This window comes from Panthera uncia, assembly GCF_023721935.1.
Source record: "Panthera uncia isolate 11264 chromosome B2 unlocalized genomic scaffold, Puncia_PCG_1.0 HiC_scaffold_24, whole genome shotgun sequence".
In the NCBI taxonomy this organism is placed as follows: Eukaryota; Metazoa; Chordata; class Mammalia; order Carnivora; family Felidae; genus Panthera; species Panthera uncia.
In genome coordinates, this window is record NW_026057580.1 from 101,025,804 (window position 1) to 101,045,719 (window position 19,916).

The following is a 19,916-nucleotide window of genomic DNA, read 5'->3' on the forward strand; positions in this document are numbered from 1 at the left end:
TCTTTGGTCAGTGTTTTATTTCAGTAAAAATCAGTAACAGCTGCAGTAAACTTTACCCATTTACTTTTTAATGAAATGGTCATTTAGTAGTATACTCAATTTATTTTAATAACTATCTGCTGTCTGCCTTCATGATATAAATGAAAAAAATGAACTCTAAGCAGTTTGTGATAGAATGTTCTCTTTGGACATTACTGACATTTTATTTACTTCTGTGTTTTCAGTGCTTAAAAATAATGCTTTGGTAAAAGTCTGATTTAAATACCATGAACTTTATAAACACTAATCCTTGGTTTCCAGAATGCCCTAATACATTGTGCATTCATTTTGCTTTAACCAAAAAAATAAAGAAGATGCCTACAAACATTAATGGAGTTTCCAGCCCACAGGGAATAATAGGGACCAGAGTAATAACCCTCCTGCCTAAAGCCACCCAAAAAGAGCAGACATAAACACAAAACAACAGTTTTCACAATCCCGGGCATTAAGCAGTGAAAGAAAGTAATTCCCGAGAGACAAGAAACAAAGAAGTACCCCAGCTTTAATGCCTTGATAGAGGTTTCAGAGCATGGCATAGAGGGAAGGTACTGAGGCGGAGTCTGAACAACTTCCCATGTAGAGGAGACAGAACCAAGAGTCTGGGAAGACCAAGTAAGTTAAGAGTTCTTAGAAGACAGTACCAGAGAGGAGAGAACTGTATATAGAGAGAACCCTGGTCCGCTGAGAGTACTCAGTAGAGTGTTATCGAGCACATGCACGTGGATAAACTCTCCGGCCTGGGAAAGAACCATCTGAAAGGAGGGGAGAATTAGAGGGAATTGTGCCTGGTCCCAGGGCCAGAAACAAGTGCCTGTTCTCAACAGCCAAGCTAAAAAAGTTTATAATTCATGAATGTGTTAGTTTCCCGTAGCTGCTATAACAAATCACCACAAACTTGGTGGCCAAAAACAACATAAATTTATTCTCTCACACTATGGGAAGTCAGAAATCTGAAATGATTTTCACTAAGCCAACATCAAGGTGTAGAGAGGGTCATTTTTCTTTTGAGTGTCGGACTCTTTTTTATTTTTTTAATTTTGTTTAATGTTTATTTTATTTATTTTTTGAGAGAGAGAGACATAGCGTGCTAGCAGGTGAGGGGCAGAGAGAGAGAGACACACCCAGAATTTGAAACAGACTCCAGGTTCTGAGTTGTCAGGACAGAGCCCAACATGGGGCTTGAGCTCACAAACCGAGAGATCTTGACCTGAGCCGAAGTCAGACACTTAACCTACTCAGCCACCGTGGTGCCCCTAGGATTAGAACCTGATATTTTAGATGGCCATTATATTCAGACTACTTCAGTGGGCAATTAGGTAGAGTACTCAGGACGGTCCAGGCTCATTATTTGAAGAATAATTAGCCTTAAAATAATCACTGCTTGAGACCTGCCTAACAAATCATAAAAGGAAAACCCAAAAGGATCGAAATGTTTCCTAGTATCCCAGAATGAAGCTGAAGATGACTTAGAGAAATGAAAGATATCTAGTACTTAACAAGACAAAAATCAAAAGGTCTGGCATCCAGTCAAATCAATAAGAAAATATCCATAATGAGAAGAAGAATCGATCTTTAAAAGAAACCAAACCAGAACTGACACAAACATTAGAATTAGTACAGAAGGGCATCAAACCAGTTACAATATTTCACATATTCAAAAAGTTAAGTGGAAACATGGAAGGTACAGAAGACCAAAATCAGTCTTCTAGAGATGAAAACTGTAGTTTTTGAGATGAAAAATATACTGGTTGGGATTAACAACAGGTTAGACAATGCAGAAGAAAAGATTAAGTAACTTGAAAACATAGCAGTAGAAAAAACAACTGAATGTTTAATTTTTTTTTTTTTTTTTTACATTTATTTATTTTTGAGAGACAGAGTAAGCGCGCGAGCAGGGGAGGGGAAGAGAGAGAAGGAGACACAGAATCCGAAGCAACCTCCAGGCTTTGAGCAAGCGGTCAGCACAGAGCCCGACGCCGGGCTCAAACCCACAAACCATGACATCATGACCTGAGCCGAAGTCACACACTTAATCGACTGAGCCACCCAGGTGCCCCAAAGCAACTGAGTGTTTAAACTTGACAAATTTGTAGCACTAAACCACTTATATTAAAAAAAAAAAAAAAAAAAAAAAAAACTCATCAAATCAGTGACCTCAGTTTCTACTATAAGAAACTGGAAAGGAAAAGCAACTTAAACCCAAAGTAAGCACAAGAAAGAAAATAATAAATATCCAAGTGGAAAATAGTAAACAGAAATAGAAACAAGGAAACAGTAGAAAAACATCAATAAAACTAAAACTTGATCTCTGAAACCAATAAAATTGATCTCAGGCCAGTCGATTATTAAGAGAGAAGTTACAAATTACCAGTGTCAAGAATGAGAGAAGTGGCATTACTGTATTCTACAAATATTAAAATGGGTAATAAATATTATGAACAACTTTATGCCAATTAACTCAAAAACTTAGATGAAACGGACAAATTCCTGGAGAGACACAAATTACCAAAGATCACTAAAAAAAAAAAAAAAAAAATAGATAACCTGAAGAATATCTATTGGAATAATTGAGAAGAAAATTGCAGGCCCAGATGGCTTCACTAGTGATTCTGTCAACATTTTTAGGAGGAAAAAATACCAGTTCTACACAAAACTCAAAACTCAAAGTGGAAAAATCCTTCCATACTCATTCTAGAAGCTACAATTAACATGATATGAAAAATAGATATACATTACAAGAAAATTCTATATAGACCAATATACTTCACAAATACAGGTTTAAAAATTCTAAATAAAATTTTAACAAATTGAATCCAACAGTATTTCGAAGGATAATTCTGGTCACAATTCATCATGACCAAGTGGGATTTATCCCAGGAATGTAAAATTGTCTTTAACATTTGTAAATCAATCAGTGTAATTTCATCATATTAGTAAGCTAGCAGCAATTGACAAAATCCAACATCCATGTCTTAATTAAAAGAAAAAAAACCTCAGCAAAGAAGGAATAAAAGGGAGCTTAAAGGACGTCTAGGGAAAATCTACAGCTAACATATTTAGTGATGAGATACTGAATTATTTTTTCTTAAAATCAGGAGCTAGAAAAGGATGCTCACTCTCAAAACTTCTATTCATTGTTGTATTTAAGGTTCTAGCCAGTGCATTCAGGCCAGAAAAAGAAAGAAAAGGCATCTCAGTTGGAAAGGAAAAGTAAGCCTGCTGTTATTCATAGATGACAAGATCATCTATCTAGGAAATCTATCCAAAAGCCTACTAGAAATAATGAGTGAGTTTGACAGGGATGCAGGGTATGAGATCAATATGCAAAAAAAAAAAAAAAAAAAAAAAAAAAAATTCTATACTAGCAATGGGCATTGGGAAATTGACATTTAAAAAGCACCACTATAATAGCAACAAAAAATATGAACTACATTGGGATAAATCTGACAAAAAATATCAAAGACCTGTACGTTGAAGATCACAAAACACTGAAAGAAATTTTTAATGACATGAATAAATTGAAATATGTACTTTGTTCGTAGGTCAGAAAATTCAATATTGTTAAAATACCAGTTTTCCCAAAATTGATCTATATTGAGGCAATCTCAAACAAAATACCAGTAGGATTTTTTTATAAGAATTGGTAAGTTTATTCTAAAATTCCTATAGAGATTCATGGACCTAGAATAAGCAAAACAACTCTGAAAAAGAATAAAGTTGAAGGACTTACACCACCTGGTTTTAGGAGTTATAATGCTACGGTGATAAAAAGAACATGATACTGACATCAAATTAGATAAATGGAGCAATGTAACAGAATATAGAGTTCAGAAATAAACCCTCATATATATGGACAATTGATTTTTGATGAAGGCAATACACCTGAGAAAGGAGTGCCTTTCCAACAAATTATGCTGGAAAAATTGGAAATTAAAATAAAAAAAAAAAGAACTTTAATTCGTGCCTCACAATATATACAGCATTTGATTCAAAATGAATCATAGACTTACATGTAAATCCTAAAACTATACAACTTTTAGAAGGAATATAAGAGAAGATTTTTGTTAACTTGGGTTAGGCAAAGATTTCTTAGCTACAACACCAGACTCACTGCCCATAAAAGAACAAATTGACAACTTCAACAAAATGTAAAACTTTGCTCTTCAATGACATTTAAGAAATAAAAAGATAAGCCACAAGCTGGAAGAAAGCCTTGACAAAACATATATCCATAAGGGACTTAAATCCAGAATTTGTAAAAGATTCTGTAAAAGTCCTCAGAAAGTAGATAAAACAACCCAATAAAAACATGGGCAAAGTATTTGAACAGATGCTTCACCATGAAAAGATGTTCAATATTCTTAGGCCTTACAGAACTGCAAATTATAACCACAATGAGACACCATTAAACACTTACTAGAAAGGCTGTAAAAAGAATACCATGTCACGTTCTCACAAGGATGTAAAAGGTCTACACTGCTTCAGTACACCCACTTTGGAAGACAGCTTAGAAGTTTCTTAAAAAGTTAAACATTCATAAACCAAAGACCCAGCCATTCTACTCTTAGTTTTTTAACTCAAGAGAAAAGGAAATTATATTCATGGTTATTTTATTTGTACTAGCCAAAAAACCAGAAACTACCCAAGTGTCCATCAACAGATGAATGAAAAATCAAATTATAGTGTATCCATACAGTAGAATACAACTCCGCAATAAAAAAGTGAACTGTTGATAACACTATTATGAATGAATCTAACAATAATTTACTGTTACTAGATGTAGAAAGATATCATAGGAAATACAAACCTAATTTAGATTTCACCAGCATCACCAGAAATTAAAATTAATCATTCTAAATAGTAAATTTAATCATAGGTAAATCCTTACTTTTTTTAATAATTGTTTTTAAGTTCATTTATTTATTTTGAGAGAGACAGAACATGAGCAGGGGAGGAGCAGAGAGAGAGAGAAACAGAGAGAATCTCAAGCAGGCTCTGCAGGGTCAGCATGGAGACTGACAAGGGGCCTTGAACTCACAAAACTGAGATCATGACCTGACCTAAGCCAAAATCAAGAGTCAGAAGTTCAACCGACTGAACCACCCAGCTTCCCCAGTAAAATCCTTATTTAAGCACAAGCAAAAAAATCTACAGACACTATTTAATAGTTTCGTAATATATACTTTTTTAATATCAGTATTTCTCCCCAAATCTTAATACTGAGACTGCAGACTCTAAGAAATCCCTATTAACCTTCCTTTAAAGATAATCTATTCATATTGTTGATCTCTTGATAAGTAATTTCTGTATTTTATAATTTGTTTCATCTTTAATTGTGTGAAAGGAGTTTTTTCTCTAATTTTAGTGTTTATATCATTGAGTGTCTACTCTTGGCTCTTTATATGTTGTTCATTATCTTTAATCTTGATAACATTCCTGAGGGTAAGTGTTATTATCTTTTCTTTTTAAAGTTGAGGAAACTAGTTCTTTGAGAGATTGATTTGCATAAGATTCCTCTGTGAGTAAAAGGCAGAGATGAGAATCAAACCCAAGTCTATGTGGTTCCAAAGTTTATACTGGTTCTAAACAGTCATTTCTCCACTATAAGTGACTCTTCATTTATAGCTATAATCTGTTTTTTTTATATTTCTTACTTTATATTTATCAAATTGTAATCTTATTAAGCACCAAATAAATTCAGAATTCTAAACCATGATTTTAAAATAAACTTTAAAATGCATATCTTTATACTGTCACTCATTATATGTCATATTACTCTTGATTTAGCATAAAAGACACTCAAATGGTAGCTGTTTGCCATTTTTTGTTGTATCAATTTAATAAATATAGTTTAAATGGGAATCTGTATAGCACAGTATAAAAATGATTGGAAATCACCTTTGTTATATCATCTAATATAAATTTGAATTAAATAATCATTATCAGTTTCTACGGTGAGTTTTAACAAGTTTGTTTTATTGACTAAAGGAAATTTTACATTCCAGTTTTACTCCACTTTGTAGAAATTTGGAGGAAAGAAAACTAAAATGTATAGGTTTCAATCCACTTCAACATTGTAGGTGAAACTGTGTTATATAGTGTTAACAATTCTCTCTTCCGTTTATAATCTGGTTGGAGAGACAATATTAATATGAATATGTTTAAAAGTAAAGTCTTTGGACATTCATCGTTAACTTTCTTAGCCCAGCCCTAAGGAAATCAAAAAATACATACTTCATTTTCAACTATAATAATGTAAAATCAGATACAGCAGAACTCCTACCTGGAACCAATAATGTACTTGTCTTTTTTATCATAGCTACTTCTCATCAGTGGGCAGAAGTGCAGCCTCCAAAGTTCACTATAGTTTTATTTTGCTTCTAAAGCTTCCCGGAGCTGCCTTATATAATGTTGCTGCTTTCCTTCTTTTATAGAACTTCCTCTTCCCTCTCTATGTATTTATCTACAAAATCATTAATATGTCAGCAACCTTTCTTGTCTCCTGAGATAGTTTTACAATTTCTGTGCTCTGAAGAGTAGTGACAGTAATTTCAGACAAGGCAGAAAGAAGCCTTTCAATCTCCCTACCAGAATTCTGAAGTTCCAGGTGTATGTTGGCATAATTCTTTTCCTGGGCTATATTTATGAAAACAGAAGTTGATGTGTCTTTCTAAGTTATTAATTTTCTGACTCAGCTGAAAGTGATAATTCCAAAATCATGTATCATCATTACACTAAACTTCTCATCTTCCTAGTAGCTTTTCTTCTTTCTAATGTAGGAAGACCTAATTATTAATCCAGTTATCAATTCTTGATATTAAGAATTAAGGGATAATGTTGTCATAAAGATTGGAATCCTCTTACAGTTTAAGCAGGAATATTATCTTTGCTTGAAGTGTGATGAAGATAATCGAGACAAAGTAGCAAACAGCAAGTTCATTTTAGTCAATTTAGTTTTAACTGTTTAAGTCAGTATGTACTAGATCTGATCACTTGAAATATGCTCATTAATTGTTTCTGAATCTCAACAGGTAATGTTATAAGCTTAAGTTGAAGAATTTGCAGTGATGGTTTTGTGAATTATAGTTTAGTCTCCCTGTAACTTTACCAATTACAATTTGTTTTGATTTTAAAGGAGATGTTGGGCGAACTCTTCACTCCTGTAGAAACACCTGAAGCACCAAACAGGGGATTCTTTAAAGGCTTATTTGGAGGTGGTGCACAATCTCTTGATAGAGAAGAACTGTGTAAGTTGACTGATTTAATTTGGATATTATATCTGTAAAACTGAAGCATTCAAGCCATGTAGGCTTTTCTTACATGCATAAATTATGTTCACCTTTTTCCCTTTGTCACAACAATTAATATATCCATGTTTTTAGCAAAAGGACATTTTTTTTTTTGGTCATTCTAACCAGTATCAGGGGAATATATTGCTCAGGGAACCAAGATCAGAATAGGTCCGGGTGGTTAAAAATGAGTATTCACAACTTAATGAATAATTTAGAAAGTGTTTTCTTTATTTTCATTAAATATGATCTTTTATTATTTCAATTCTATTATTAACTTCATTTGGTGACCTTAACTTTGAAAAAGTGTTTTACCTAAACATTTATCTTAGGAAACCCCTAGTACTATTCTCATTGCAGTAAAAAGTTACTTAAAATAGCAAAATCTCGTTCATTTACTACCTTCCACATAATTGGCACAGAGTAGAAATTGGTCCTTGAATGAGCTAATGAATCCTTGAATGTTTGACCTTTCTTTCAAATAGCTGTTATCTATCCTTATTTTTTTTTCCTTTTATTCTCTTTCTGTTTTGCAAAGATACGTTAGAATTTTCCTTTTGTGTTTGCTTGACTAATTAGAAAAACTATAAGATTAAATATCATTAAGTTGCAGTGCAGTGCAATTTAACTTTCAGGACTTGTCCAGATGATTGATCAATCATCTTGGTTCTGGGAATCAGTCAGTTTTAGTTCATTGTGAAAAATGAAGACTGTTCTTCAAGCTATGGGCAGCTGATAATTTGGAATAACAGTCTCGCCAAGGATAATTGATAGAGTAACACAAAATTTTAAAAATGTATTTTTTAAATTCTTTAAAATATCAAAGAGCTAATGGTATAGTAAAGAACACTATTCATAGGGAAGGATGGGAACCCAGAGTGCTGAGCCTAAAAAACTGAAGACAATCTTCCTCTGGAGTGCTTTGCTAATCTGAAGCAGGAGGCTGAGATACTAAACTGTGTTCATATGAGCTAGGCAGGCTCCTAGAACAGGCAAGGATGGGATCTTTTTTTTTTTTTTTCCTTTTTTTTACAGTTTTTACTTTCAATTTTTTTAATTCAAATTTTAGTTAATATATAGTGCAGCATTGGTTTCAGAAGTAGAATTCAGTGGGCGCCTGGGTGGCTCAGTCAGTAGAGAGTCTGATTCTTGATTTCAGCTCAAGTCATGCTCTCACAGTTTCGTGAGTTCAAGCCCCACATCGAGTTCTGCACTGGCAGCACAGAGCCTGCTTGAGTTTCTCCCTCACTCTCTCCCCTCCCCTGCTCACAGTCTCTCTGTCTCCCTCAAAATAAATAAATTTTTAAAAAATAAAAAATAAAAGAATTCAGTGATTCATCACTTACATACAACACCCTCTGCTCATCACAACAACTGTCTTCCTTAATACCCATCACCCATCTAGCCCATCTCCCACCCACGTCCCTCCATCAACTCTCAGTTTGTTTTCTGTCCTTAAGAGTCCCTTGTGGTTTTTTTTTTTTCCCTTTCTTCTCTTCCCCTCTTTCCCATATATTCAGCTGTTTTGTTTCACATCAGTAAAAATTATATATTTGTCTTTCTCTGAAAGGTTTATTTCACTTAGTATAATACATTCTAGTTCCATCCAAATCATCGCAAATGGCAAGATTTCATTCTTTTTGATGACTGGGTAATATTATATATATATATACGTACATATATGTATATATATATATATATATATACACATATACATATGTATATATGTACACACACACACACACACACACACACACACACCATGTCTTCTTTATCCATTCATCAGTCAATGGACATTTGGGCTGTCTCCATAGTTTGGCTATTGTTGATAATGCTGCTATATAAACATTGGGGTTCATGTGCCCCTTCAAATCTATTTTTGTATCCTTTGGGTAAATACATAATAGTGCAATTGCTAGATTGTACAGTAGTTCTATTTTTAGTTTTTTTGAGGAACCTCCACACTGTTCTCCAGAGTGGTTGCACCAGTTTGTATTCCCACCAGCAGTGCAAGAGGATGAGGATGTGGAGAAAGGGGAATCAACACCTGTTGCTTCTTGTGTGATTCATTTTAGTCATTCTGACAGATGTGAGGTGGTATCTCATCATGGTTTTGGTTTCTATTTCTCTGATTATGAGTGATATTGAGCATCTTTTCATGTGTCTGTTAGCCATCTGGATGTCTTCTTTGGAAAAGTGTCTATTCATGTCTTCTGCCCATATCTTAACTGGGTTACTTGTTTTTTGGTTGTTGATTTTGATAAGTTCTTTATAGATTTTGGATACTAATACTTCATAGATACGTTGTTTGCAAACATTTCCTGTTCTGTAGGCTGCCTTTTAGTTTTGTTGATTGTTTCTTCACTGTGCAGAAGCTTTTTATCTTGATGAAGTCCTCATAGGTCATGTTTGCTTTCATTTCCCTTGCCTTCAGTGACATGTCTAGTAAAAAGTGCTACGGCCTAGGTGAAAGAGGTTGCTGCCTGTGTTACTCTCTAGATTTTGATTGTTTCCTGGCTTACATTTAGGTCTTTCATCCATTTTAAATTTATTTTTGTGTATGTAAGAGAAAGTGATCTAGTTTCATTCTTCTGCATGTTGCTGTCCAGTGTTCTCAGCACCATTTGTTGAAGAGACTATCTTTTTTCCATTGGATATTCTTTCCTGCTTTGTCAAAGATGAGTTGATTATATAGTTGTGGGTCCATTTGTGGGTTTTCTTTTCTGTTACATTGATCTGTGTCTGTTTTTGTGCTAGTACCATATTGTCTTGATGACTACAGCTTAGTAACATAGCCTGAAATCTGGAATTGTGATGCTTCCAGTTTTGTTTTTCTTTTTGAGGATTGCTTTGGTTATTTGGGGTCTTTTGTGGTTCCATACAAATTCTAGGATTGTTTGATCTAGCTCTGCAATAAATGCTGGTGGTATTTTGATAGGGATTGCTTTAAATGTGTAGATTGATTTGAGTAGTATAGACATTTTAACAGTGTTCTTCCAATCCATGAGCATGGAATGCTTTTTCATTTCTTTGTGTTCTTTTCAGTTTCTTTCATAAGTCTTCTATAGTTTTCAGAGTACAGATCTTTTACCTCTTTAGTTAGGTTTATTCCTAGGTATCTTGCTGTTTTTGTGCAATTGTAAATGGAATTGATTCCTTTATTTCTTTTTCTGTTGTTTCATTATTGGTGTATAGAAATGCAACAGATTACTGCACATTGATTTTACATCCTGCAACTTTGCTGAATTCATGTACTAGTTCTAGCAATTTTTTGGTGGAGTCTTTTGGGATTTCTACATAGAGTGTCATGTCATCTGTAAATAGTGAAAGTTTAACTGCTTCCTTGCCAGTTTTTATGCCCTTTATTTCTTTTTATTGTCTGATTACTGAGACTAAGACTTTCAATACTATGTTAAATAAATAGTAATGGTGAGAGTGGGCATCCTTGTCTTGTTCCTGTCTATAGGGGAAAGGCTCTTAGTTTTTCCCCATTGAGGATGATATTAGCTATGGGTCTTTCATATATGGCATTTGTGATGTTGAGGTATGTTCCATCAGTTCCTACTTTGTTGAGAGTTTTTATCAAGAATCGATGCTGTATTTTGTCAAACACTTTCTGCATCTATTGGCAGGATTATATGGCTCTTATCCTTTCTTTTATTAATGTGGTATATCAAATTGATTGATTTGTGAATATTGAACCAACCCTGCAGCCCAGGAGTAAATCCCTTTTGATCACAATGAATTAGTCTTTTAATGTACTGTTGAATTTGATTTGCTAATACCTTGTTGAGAATCTTTGCATCCAGTTTCATCAGAGATATTGGCCTGTAATTTTCCTTTTTAATGGAATCTGGTTTTGGAATCAAAATAATTCTGGCTTCATAGAATGAGTTTGGAAGCTTTCCTTCCATTTCTATTTTTTGGAACAGTTTAAGAAGAATAGGTGTTAACTCTTCTTTAAATGTCTGGTAGAATTCCCTTGGGAAGACCACTTGGCTCAGGATTCTTGTTTGTTGGGAGATTTTTGATTACTGATTCAGTTTCTTTGCTGGTTATGGGTCTGTTCAAATTTTCTATTTCTTCCTGTTTCAGTTTTGGTTATTTGTGAGTTTCCAAATTCCAAAAAAAATGGAATTTGTCCATTTTTTCCCAGATTTCACAGTTTGTTGGAATATAATTTTTCATAGTATTCCCTTATTATAATTGTTTATATTTCTGTGGTGTTGGTTGTGATCTCTTTTCATCCATGATTTTATCTACTTGGGTTCTTTCTCTTTTCTTTTTGATAAGTCTGGCTAGGAGTTTATCAATTTTGTTTATTCTTTCAAAGAACCAACTCTTAAGTTTCTTTGATCTGTTTTACTGGTTTTGTTTCTGTCATTTATTTCTGCTGTAATTTTGTTTATTTCCCTTCTGCTGGCTTTCGGCTTCATTTGCTGTTTCTTTTCTGTCTCCTCTAGGTGTAAGGTTAGATTGTGTATTTGGGACCTTTCTTGCTTCTTGAGATAGGCCTGAATTGCAGTATAGTTTTCTCTTAGGACTGCCTTTGCTTCATCTCAGAGGATTTGAGCTGTTGTGTTTTCATTTTCATTTGCTTCCATGTATATTTTTATTTCTTCTTTAATTTCCTGGTTAACCCAATCATTCATTCTTGAGTAGGATGTTCTTTAACCTCTATGTATGTGAAGACATTCCAAATTTTTTTTTGTGGTTGATTTCACGTTTCATAGCATTGTGATCTGAAAATATGCATGGTATGATCTCGATCTTTTTGTACCTGTTGAGGGCTTATTTGTGACCCAGTATGTGATCTATTCTGGAGAATGTTCCTTGTGCACTCGAGAAGAATGTGTATTCTGCTGCTTTAGGATGAAATGTCTGAATCTATCTGTTCAGTCCATCTGGTTTAATCTTGTTACAGTCTTTATTGTAAAATCTAGTTTGTCTGATACAAGGATGGCTACTCTGACTTTCTTTTGACATTCATTAGCATGATAGATGGTTCTCTATCCCCTCATTTTCAATCTATAGGTGTCTTTAAGTCTAAAATGAGTCTCCTGTAACCAGCATATAGATGGATCTTGTTTTGTTTTGTTTTTCCATTCTAATACCTATGTCTTTTAATTAGAGCATTTAGTCCATTTACATTCAAAGTGATTATTGAAAGATATGAATTTAGTGCCATTATGTTGCCTGTAGAGTTGATGTTTCTGGTGATTTCTCTGGTCATTTGTAGCCTTTGTTGCTTTGGTCTTTTTTTTTTTTTTTTTTTTCTTCTCCACTCTAAGAGTACCCCTTAAAATTTCTTGCAGGGCTGGTTTAGTGGTCACAAACTCCTTTAGTTTTGTCTGGGAAAGCATCTCTCCTTCTATTCTAAATGACAGCCTTGCTAGATAAAGGATTCTTGGCTGCATATTTTTCCTATTCAGCACATGGAATATTTCCTGCCACTCCCTTCTGGCCTGCAAAGTTTCAACGGACAGGTTTGTTTCTGGCCTTATGTGTCCACCCTTGTAGGTTAAGGACCTTTTGTCCCTAGCTGCTGTCAGAATTCCCTCTGTATCTTTGTATTTTGCAAGTTTCACTGTGATATGTCATGGTGTTGACCTGTTGTTCTGTTTTGTTTTGTTTAAGGTGAGTCATCTGTGCCTCTTGGACTTGGATGTCTGTTTCCTTCCCTAGATTAGGGAAGTTCTCAGCTAAGATTTGCTCAAATAAACCTGCCCTTTTTCTTGCTCTTCTTCTTCTGGGACTCCTATAATACAAATACTGTTTCACTCTGTGGAATAACTAAGTTCCCTAAGTCTCCCCTTGTGATCTAATAGTTTTCTTTCCCTCTTCCTTTCAGTATCATTATTTTCCATAATTTTATCACCTATCCTCTCCTCTGCTTCTTCAGTCCTCATCATGACTCTATAGAGTAGGTTTTGCGTCTCAGTTACAGCATTTTTCTTTCAGCCTGACTAGCTTTTAGGTCTTTGATCTCTGTAGCAAGGATTTCTCTTGTGTCTTCTGTGCTTTTTTCAGGCCCACTAGTAGTGTTATGACTGTTGTTCCAAATTCTTGTTCAGATATATTGCTTATCTCTGTTTTGAGTAAGTCCCTGGCTGTGATTTCTTCTCAACATTTCTTTTGGGAAGAATTTCTCCATCTTGTCATTTTGGCTTAGTTTCTGTCTTTTGCATGTTTTGAAAGTATGTTATGTTACCTGTATCTGAGAGTAATGCTGTATTATAAAGGGGTCATATACTGTCCAGGGCCTAGCACTTCAGGAAGTTTTTCTGGTATATGCTGTGTGCACTCTGCTGTTGTGTTTTGGCTGCTCTTTCCCACTGGTCAGTCCTCTATAGGACTCCTCCTTACCTGCAGTGGGGAGTACTTGGGCCTTTAACTAGGTGTGCTTTGAATTGTTTGTTAAAATAAGCCTGAAAAATAAGGGGGGAAAAGCCTGATCCCAAAAAGGAAAAGAAGAGGAATGGGAAAAAAAAACAGATAATGAAAAAATTATAAGCCTGATTCCAAAGAAAAGGAAGTGAAAAAAGGAAGAAAAAGAAGAAAAAAAAAAAAAAAAAAAAAGAAAAAAAACTGATCCAATAAAAAAAGAGAAAAGGAAATGGAAAAAAGCAAACAAAAAACTATGAGCCTGATTCCAAAAGAAAAAAAAAAGAAGAAGAAAAAAAAAAAAGTAAGCCTGGTCCTGTTTTCATCAGATCTGCAGATGTTGTATTGAAGCACCTCATTTTCAGTGCACTTGGTACAGGGGGGTGCTGTCTGTGCTGGTCTCCTGGAGGAGAGGCCTGCTGCATTGATTGGCTCAGAATCACTGTCTTGCCCCAGTAAATGAACAGTGGCCAGGCACAGGGGGTTGGGGTCTGGTGTAAACTGGTCCCACCTCCACTGGTGGCCACTGTGTTGCTCTCTGATGTCCCACTGAGTTGGTGTTTTGGGGGTAATGACACCACCCAGTCTCTTGTCCCCAGATAGGGGATCTCACACTCTCTGATGTTCAGGCAACCCTCACAGAATAGCAAGGGCAGTCAGCTCACCCTGCACCACAGCTGTCCTGCGTTTTTCTTTGGCACACACCTGGGATTCAGAACTCAAAATCCTAAAGGATCTGGCACTGCAGCCTCTCCATGCTGCGTCCGATGTCCCTTGTCTCCGAAAGACAATCCCATGCCTGCACAGTGCACGGAATCTATGGTGCAGCACCACTAAAAGCAGCAACAAGGTTATATGCCCTCTGGGTGTACCTCTGTCCCCTGCTGATGAAAAGGCCTTTTGCTGGTGCCTACAGGTCTTTTGTCCTTGGAGAAGCAATATAACCTCTTCCAAAAGTAGTCCAAGAAGGGGACTGTTCTCTCCCAGTGCGCCCAGCTCGGGAGATCCCTACACCACGCTGTGTACTCCGGGGCCAGCTCCCTCCTTCTCCCCGGGAACGTGCACCACAACTCTGCTCTGGAGAAAGTTGCACACTTCAAAAACCTCAGAGTGTGAGCTCCGTGTGCTGTTTGCAAAAACAAACAAACAAACAAACAAAAACCTGTGACACTCCTTCCCCAGTCCATGGTCCAGAATGGTTTTCCTCTCGTGCAAACCCAGTGTCACACTGTCTCAACCCCTCTCTCTTTCTCTCCCTTTTGTCCTCCATGGAAAGGATTCCTCCATGCACCACCATTTTTCTCTCCCCCAGTTCACTTCCACGCACCTGCCACACTGTCTCCCTCCAACCATGGAGATCCTTCTGCCAGTTCATAGATCAATTTCTTGGGTATTCCAGGTGATCTGACTCAGTACAGCTGTGTTTGAGGGACAAGGAAAGCTCAGGGTGCCCCTACTTCTCTGCCATCTTCACTCCTCTCAAGACTGGGGATCTTATTAAACAACTTCTCTTTGAAAGGAACCAAAAGGCCACAGCTTAAGACTAAAGGTGATCTGGAAATAAATTAGCCCTCCTACACACAGACAGATTAGCTTTAAATTATCTGAGTGTACCAGAAAACTTTCAACCGTATTTAAGTATTTTTTCAGACTGCTCAAGTGCTCAACATCTGGCAAAAGCAAATGAAAATGTTCTCTAATGGAAGGTTACATATTGCAAATCCTCAAATTATTTCTAGAAATAATTTTCAAATATGTCATCCAAGTTAACCAGCAACACTAGTGACCAACACCGTGAACAATGAAACAGAAAAAGCAGAAACAGAATCACAGGTACTTCAAATATTATAATTATCAGACACAAACTATAAAATAGTTATGTATATTATGTTTATAAGCATAAGTACCATGCCTGAACATTTTATCAGATAACTGAAAATTATAAAAATCAACACAACAAATGTATAAACTAAAATGAAATTCTAGAACTGAAAGATTCAAAAACAGAAATTAAAAGCTGAGTAGATAAATTTAACCACAAGTTTTACACAACTGAGGAGAGAATTACATAGCTTGAAAATAGGCAAAATAAATGATCCAGAATGTAGCACAGAGAAACCAAAAAGATGTAAAATACAAAGAAGATAAAAGAAATAGAAGTTGCAGTGAGAAGTTCTAACAAGTGTTTAGACTTCTCAAGAAAGAAAGAGGAAAGAATGTGAAGAAGAAGCAATATATAAAGACATATGGTTGGAAATCTCTAATAATTGATAGACGATACCAATTCACACAGTCAAAAAACCTAATGAATTCCAAGGATATTTTTTAAAAAATTCACAGCTATATATGTCACATGAAAATAGAGTATATCAAAGACAAAAAAGAAAATATTTGAGGTGGCTAGAAGAAAATGAGGTATCCTTTAACAAGCTATACACTGATTTCTCAACAGCCAAAGATAATGGGATGATCTTCTGTATGTTGACAGAAGACAGTACTTAATGTAGATTTCTATACTCAAAGAAAATAGCCTTCAGGAATGAGACATTTTTAGGGGAATAAATGAATAAGACTTGCCACCACACTAAAGGAAACTCTAAAGGCTGTACTAATCCTCCATGGAATGTCAGAGATGCAGGAAACAATGTTTTGGAAAGAAAGTAATAAGTTCATGCATAAATATAATGAATATAATCTTTACAACTGTAAAGCAAAGTCTTATGTGTATACACATATACAAACACAAAGAAAAATAGTACACTCATAAAAAATACATAAATACACAAAAAAATCATATAAAATCAGGAGAGTCACAAAGAGTAATTGAATTTAAGGTGATCTGAGATGACGCATTTTTAAAGAGATTTTTTAAGAGTATCTAACAGCTTTTAATAAGCTAAGGATGCATGTTATAATTTCTTTTTTTTTAATATTTATTTTGAAAGAGAGAGAGAGTATGTGTGTGTACAAGCAGGGGAGAGACAGAGATAGAGGGAGAGAAAGAATCCCAAGCAGGCTCCATGCCACCAGCACAGAGCCTGACACATCTTATGAACCGTGAAGTCATGACTTGAGCCAAGGTCAAGAGTCAGATGCTCAACCAAGTGAAGCCACACAGGCACCCCAATCTTTGCCTTTTAAATTAAGGGCATAATTACTATGGTTATTTATATTTAAGTCTGCCATCCTTTATGTGTTTTCTATTTATCCCATCTGTTTTGTGCATTCATTGAGTGCACCTTATATATTTCTTTTAATATTTATTTTTGAGAGACAGAGCATGAGTAGGGGAGGGGCAGAGAGAGAGGGAGACACAGAATCTGAAACAGGCTCCAGGCTCCAAGCTGTCAGCATAGAGCCCCACACGGGGTTTGAACTCATGGACAGCAAGATCATGACCCAAGCCGAAGTTGGACGCTCAACCGACTGAGCCACCCAGGTGCCCCATACCTTATAATTTCACTAAAAAATATATTTTAAAAAATCATATAACTACTAGAAGAGAGAGACCATTTCCCAATCATAGTGGGAACTGCTAATATGCCTATTGATTGAGATACAAAAGCAGACAGCAGTAAAGTCAGTAAAGGATATAGAAGGCATGAACAAAACAATTAATGAAATTAAAACTAATGAAGAGATACAGAACATTGCAGAATACATGATTTTTAAGCACAGACAGAATGGTCATAAAATGTATTTGTAGAGAAATTACAGATGTATGCTGAATTATTTTGAGTAAAAGGTCATAATGTCTATAATGAATTTTAAATATTCAAAAATTTTACATATAGACACTCATATGTCAAAAAATGTTACCTATTACCAAAATTAGATAATGAGTATATGGATGTTTATTATACAGTTCTTGTACTTTCCTTTATGTTTGAAACTTATATTTTAAAAACTTGTTTTTTTTAAGTTGACCATGTGTTAGACAGTTTTTTTAAAATTAAATTTCAAAGGATTGAAGTTAATTGTTTGTGACCTAATCACAATGCAGTTATGCTTGTAATTAGTAACAAAGCTAATTTTAAATGCCACGTTTGAAAATTAATACAGTTTTGAATAAACCATGTGTCAATTCATAATCATTGGTAAGCATCTAAAGTAATATTGATATTTATAGTGGCGCCTGGGTGGCTCTGTCAGTTAATTGTCCGACTTCAGCTCAGGTCATGATCTCGCAGTTCATGAGTTCAAGCCCCATGTCAAGCTCTGTGCTGATAGCTCAGAGCTTTGAGCCTGGTTCAGATTCTGTGTCTCCTTCTCTCTCTGCCCCTCCCCTGCTTGTATTCTCTCCCTTTCAAAAAATAAATAAACACTTAAAATGTATATATTGATTAGTATATATACAATATTAGGAAAAGAAAACATGAAAGTGAGTGAACGGAACAGCCGTCTCAAAAAGATAGAAAACACAGCATTTAATAAACCAAAGAAAATAGAGGATAATAAGACAGTAATGACTTAGTAAATAAATATACAGTAGAAAAAATCAACCAAACCAAAAGTTGATTCTTTAAAAATCTAATAAAATTGATAAATTTCTGGTGAAACTGAGCAAGAAAAAAGGAAGGCACAAGTAAACACTATCAGAAATAAAAATAAAAAAGAAAAGAAAAAAAAAGAAGATAACAAAGGATAAGAGGATGTAATCGCCCTAAAGGATCAAAGATAGCAACTTTGTTTTATCTATTTTTCTGAAGCCACATCTCTCTCTCTGCCCATAGCTAGGAAAAGCTCTTTGCTTGTGATTACATTGGGTTTACCTGGATAATCTATTTCTAGGTCCTTAACTTAATCATATCAACAAACTTCCTTTTCCTATGTAAGGTAACAATCACAGGTTCCAGGAATTAGATTATGGTCATCTTTGAGAGGAGTGGTGGACATTATTCTACCTACCACAATCATATTTAAAAAAAAAAAAAAAAAGGTCAAATACTTAGATATGCATCTTAACAGAAGATGTTTAGGACCTCTATGGGAAAAATAGAAAATTATAGAAGTTTGTTGAAAGAAGTTAAAGACCCAAATAAAAGGAGAAATATACTATGTTCATGCATTAAAAGATTCTTGGGGCACCTGAGTGGCTCAGTCGGTTGAGCATCCAACTTTGGCTGAGGTCATGATCTCACGGTTCGTGGGTTTGAGCCCCACATCAGGCTCTGTGCTGACAGCTCAGAGCCTGGAGCCTGTTTCAGATTCTGCGTCTCCCTCTGTCTCTGCCCCTCCCCCACTCACGCTCTGTCTCCCTGTCTCAAAAATAAATATTAAAAAAAAAAAAAAAGATTCAGTAAAAGGCATCAATTCTCCCAAAACTGATGTATGTATACACACGCAAATATACACTTAATGAAGTCCTTATCAACACCCCCCCCCCAAATTTTGTAACTGATACTAAACTTTAGATGGAAATTCAAAGGGTTTTAGCTCTTCTTTTTAGCCTTGTACTAAAAGCTTTAACCAGGACAATTAGGTAAGAAAAGGAACTAAAGGGCATGCATATTGGAATGGAAGAAGCAAAAGTCTGTATTTGTAGATGACTAATCTTACAAATAGAGAATTTTAAGGAATCTATATATATATACACATATATATGTATATGTTATATACATTGATGTATATGTTATATATATTTTCTATATGTGTATGTTTTATATTTTTATATATATGTTATATATGTATATATAAATTATAAACAAGTTCAGCAAGATTGCAAGGTACAAGATCAATGTAAATAATCAATTGCTTTTCTTCATATACTAGCAGTGAAGAAACTGAAAATTTAATACAGTTCCATTTCTGATAATATCAAAAAAGATAAAGTACTTAGGACTAGTTTAACAAAAGAAGTGTAAAATGCACTAAAAACTTAAAAACATCATTTAAAGAAATTAAATCATAGCTAAGTGGATTGACATCCTGTGTTCATGGATTGGAAGATTTAATATTGGGAAGATGGCCATGCTCCTCAAGTTGATCTGTGCATTCAACACAATCCCTGTCAAAATCGCAACTATTTTTTTTGAAGAAAGAAAGAAACTGTTCCTAACATTTACATGGAAATGGAAAGGATCCAAAACAGCCACATATACACAAAAATTGTTTAAAGAAGAAAAAAGATCGAGGACTCACACGTTTCAATTTGTAAATTTACTACAAAGCTATAATCATCAAGATAGTGCAGTAGTGGCATAA

General features: G+C 35.0%; 1 protein-coding gene across 5 annotated transcripts in view; it reads left to right on the forward strand.

The window, feature by feature from the left end:
* The window catches only part of STXBP5 (syntaxin binding protein 5), a 171,217-nt gene that overhangs the window by 141,087 nt on the left and 10,214 nt on the right, over positions 1 to 19,916 (forward strand). For all 5 annotated transcript variants that reach the window (XM_049654494.1, XM_049654496.1, XM_049654497.1 and 2 more), the window contains one exon: positions 7,175 to 7,286. In XM_049654494.1, the coding sequence (XP_049510451.1) occupies positions 7,175 to 7,286 (112 nt within the window). The remainder of the gene's footprint in view (positions 1 to 7,174; positions 7,287 to 19,916) is intronic.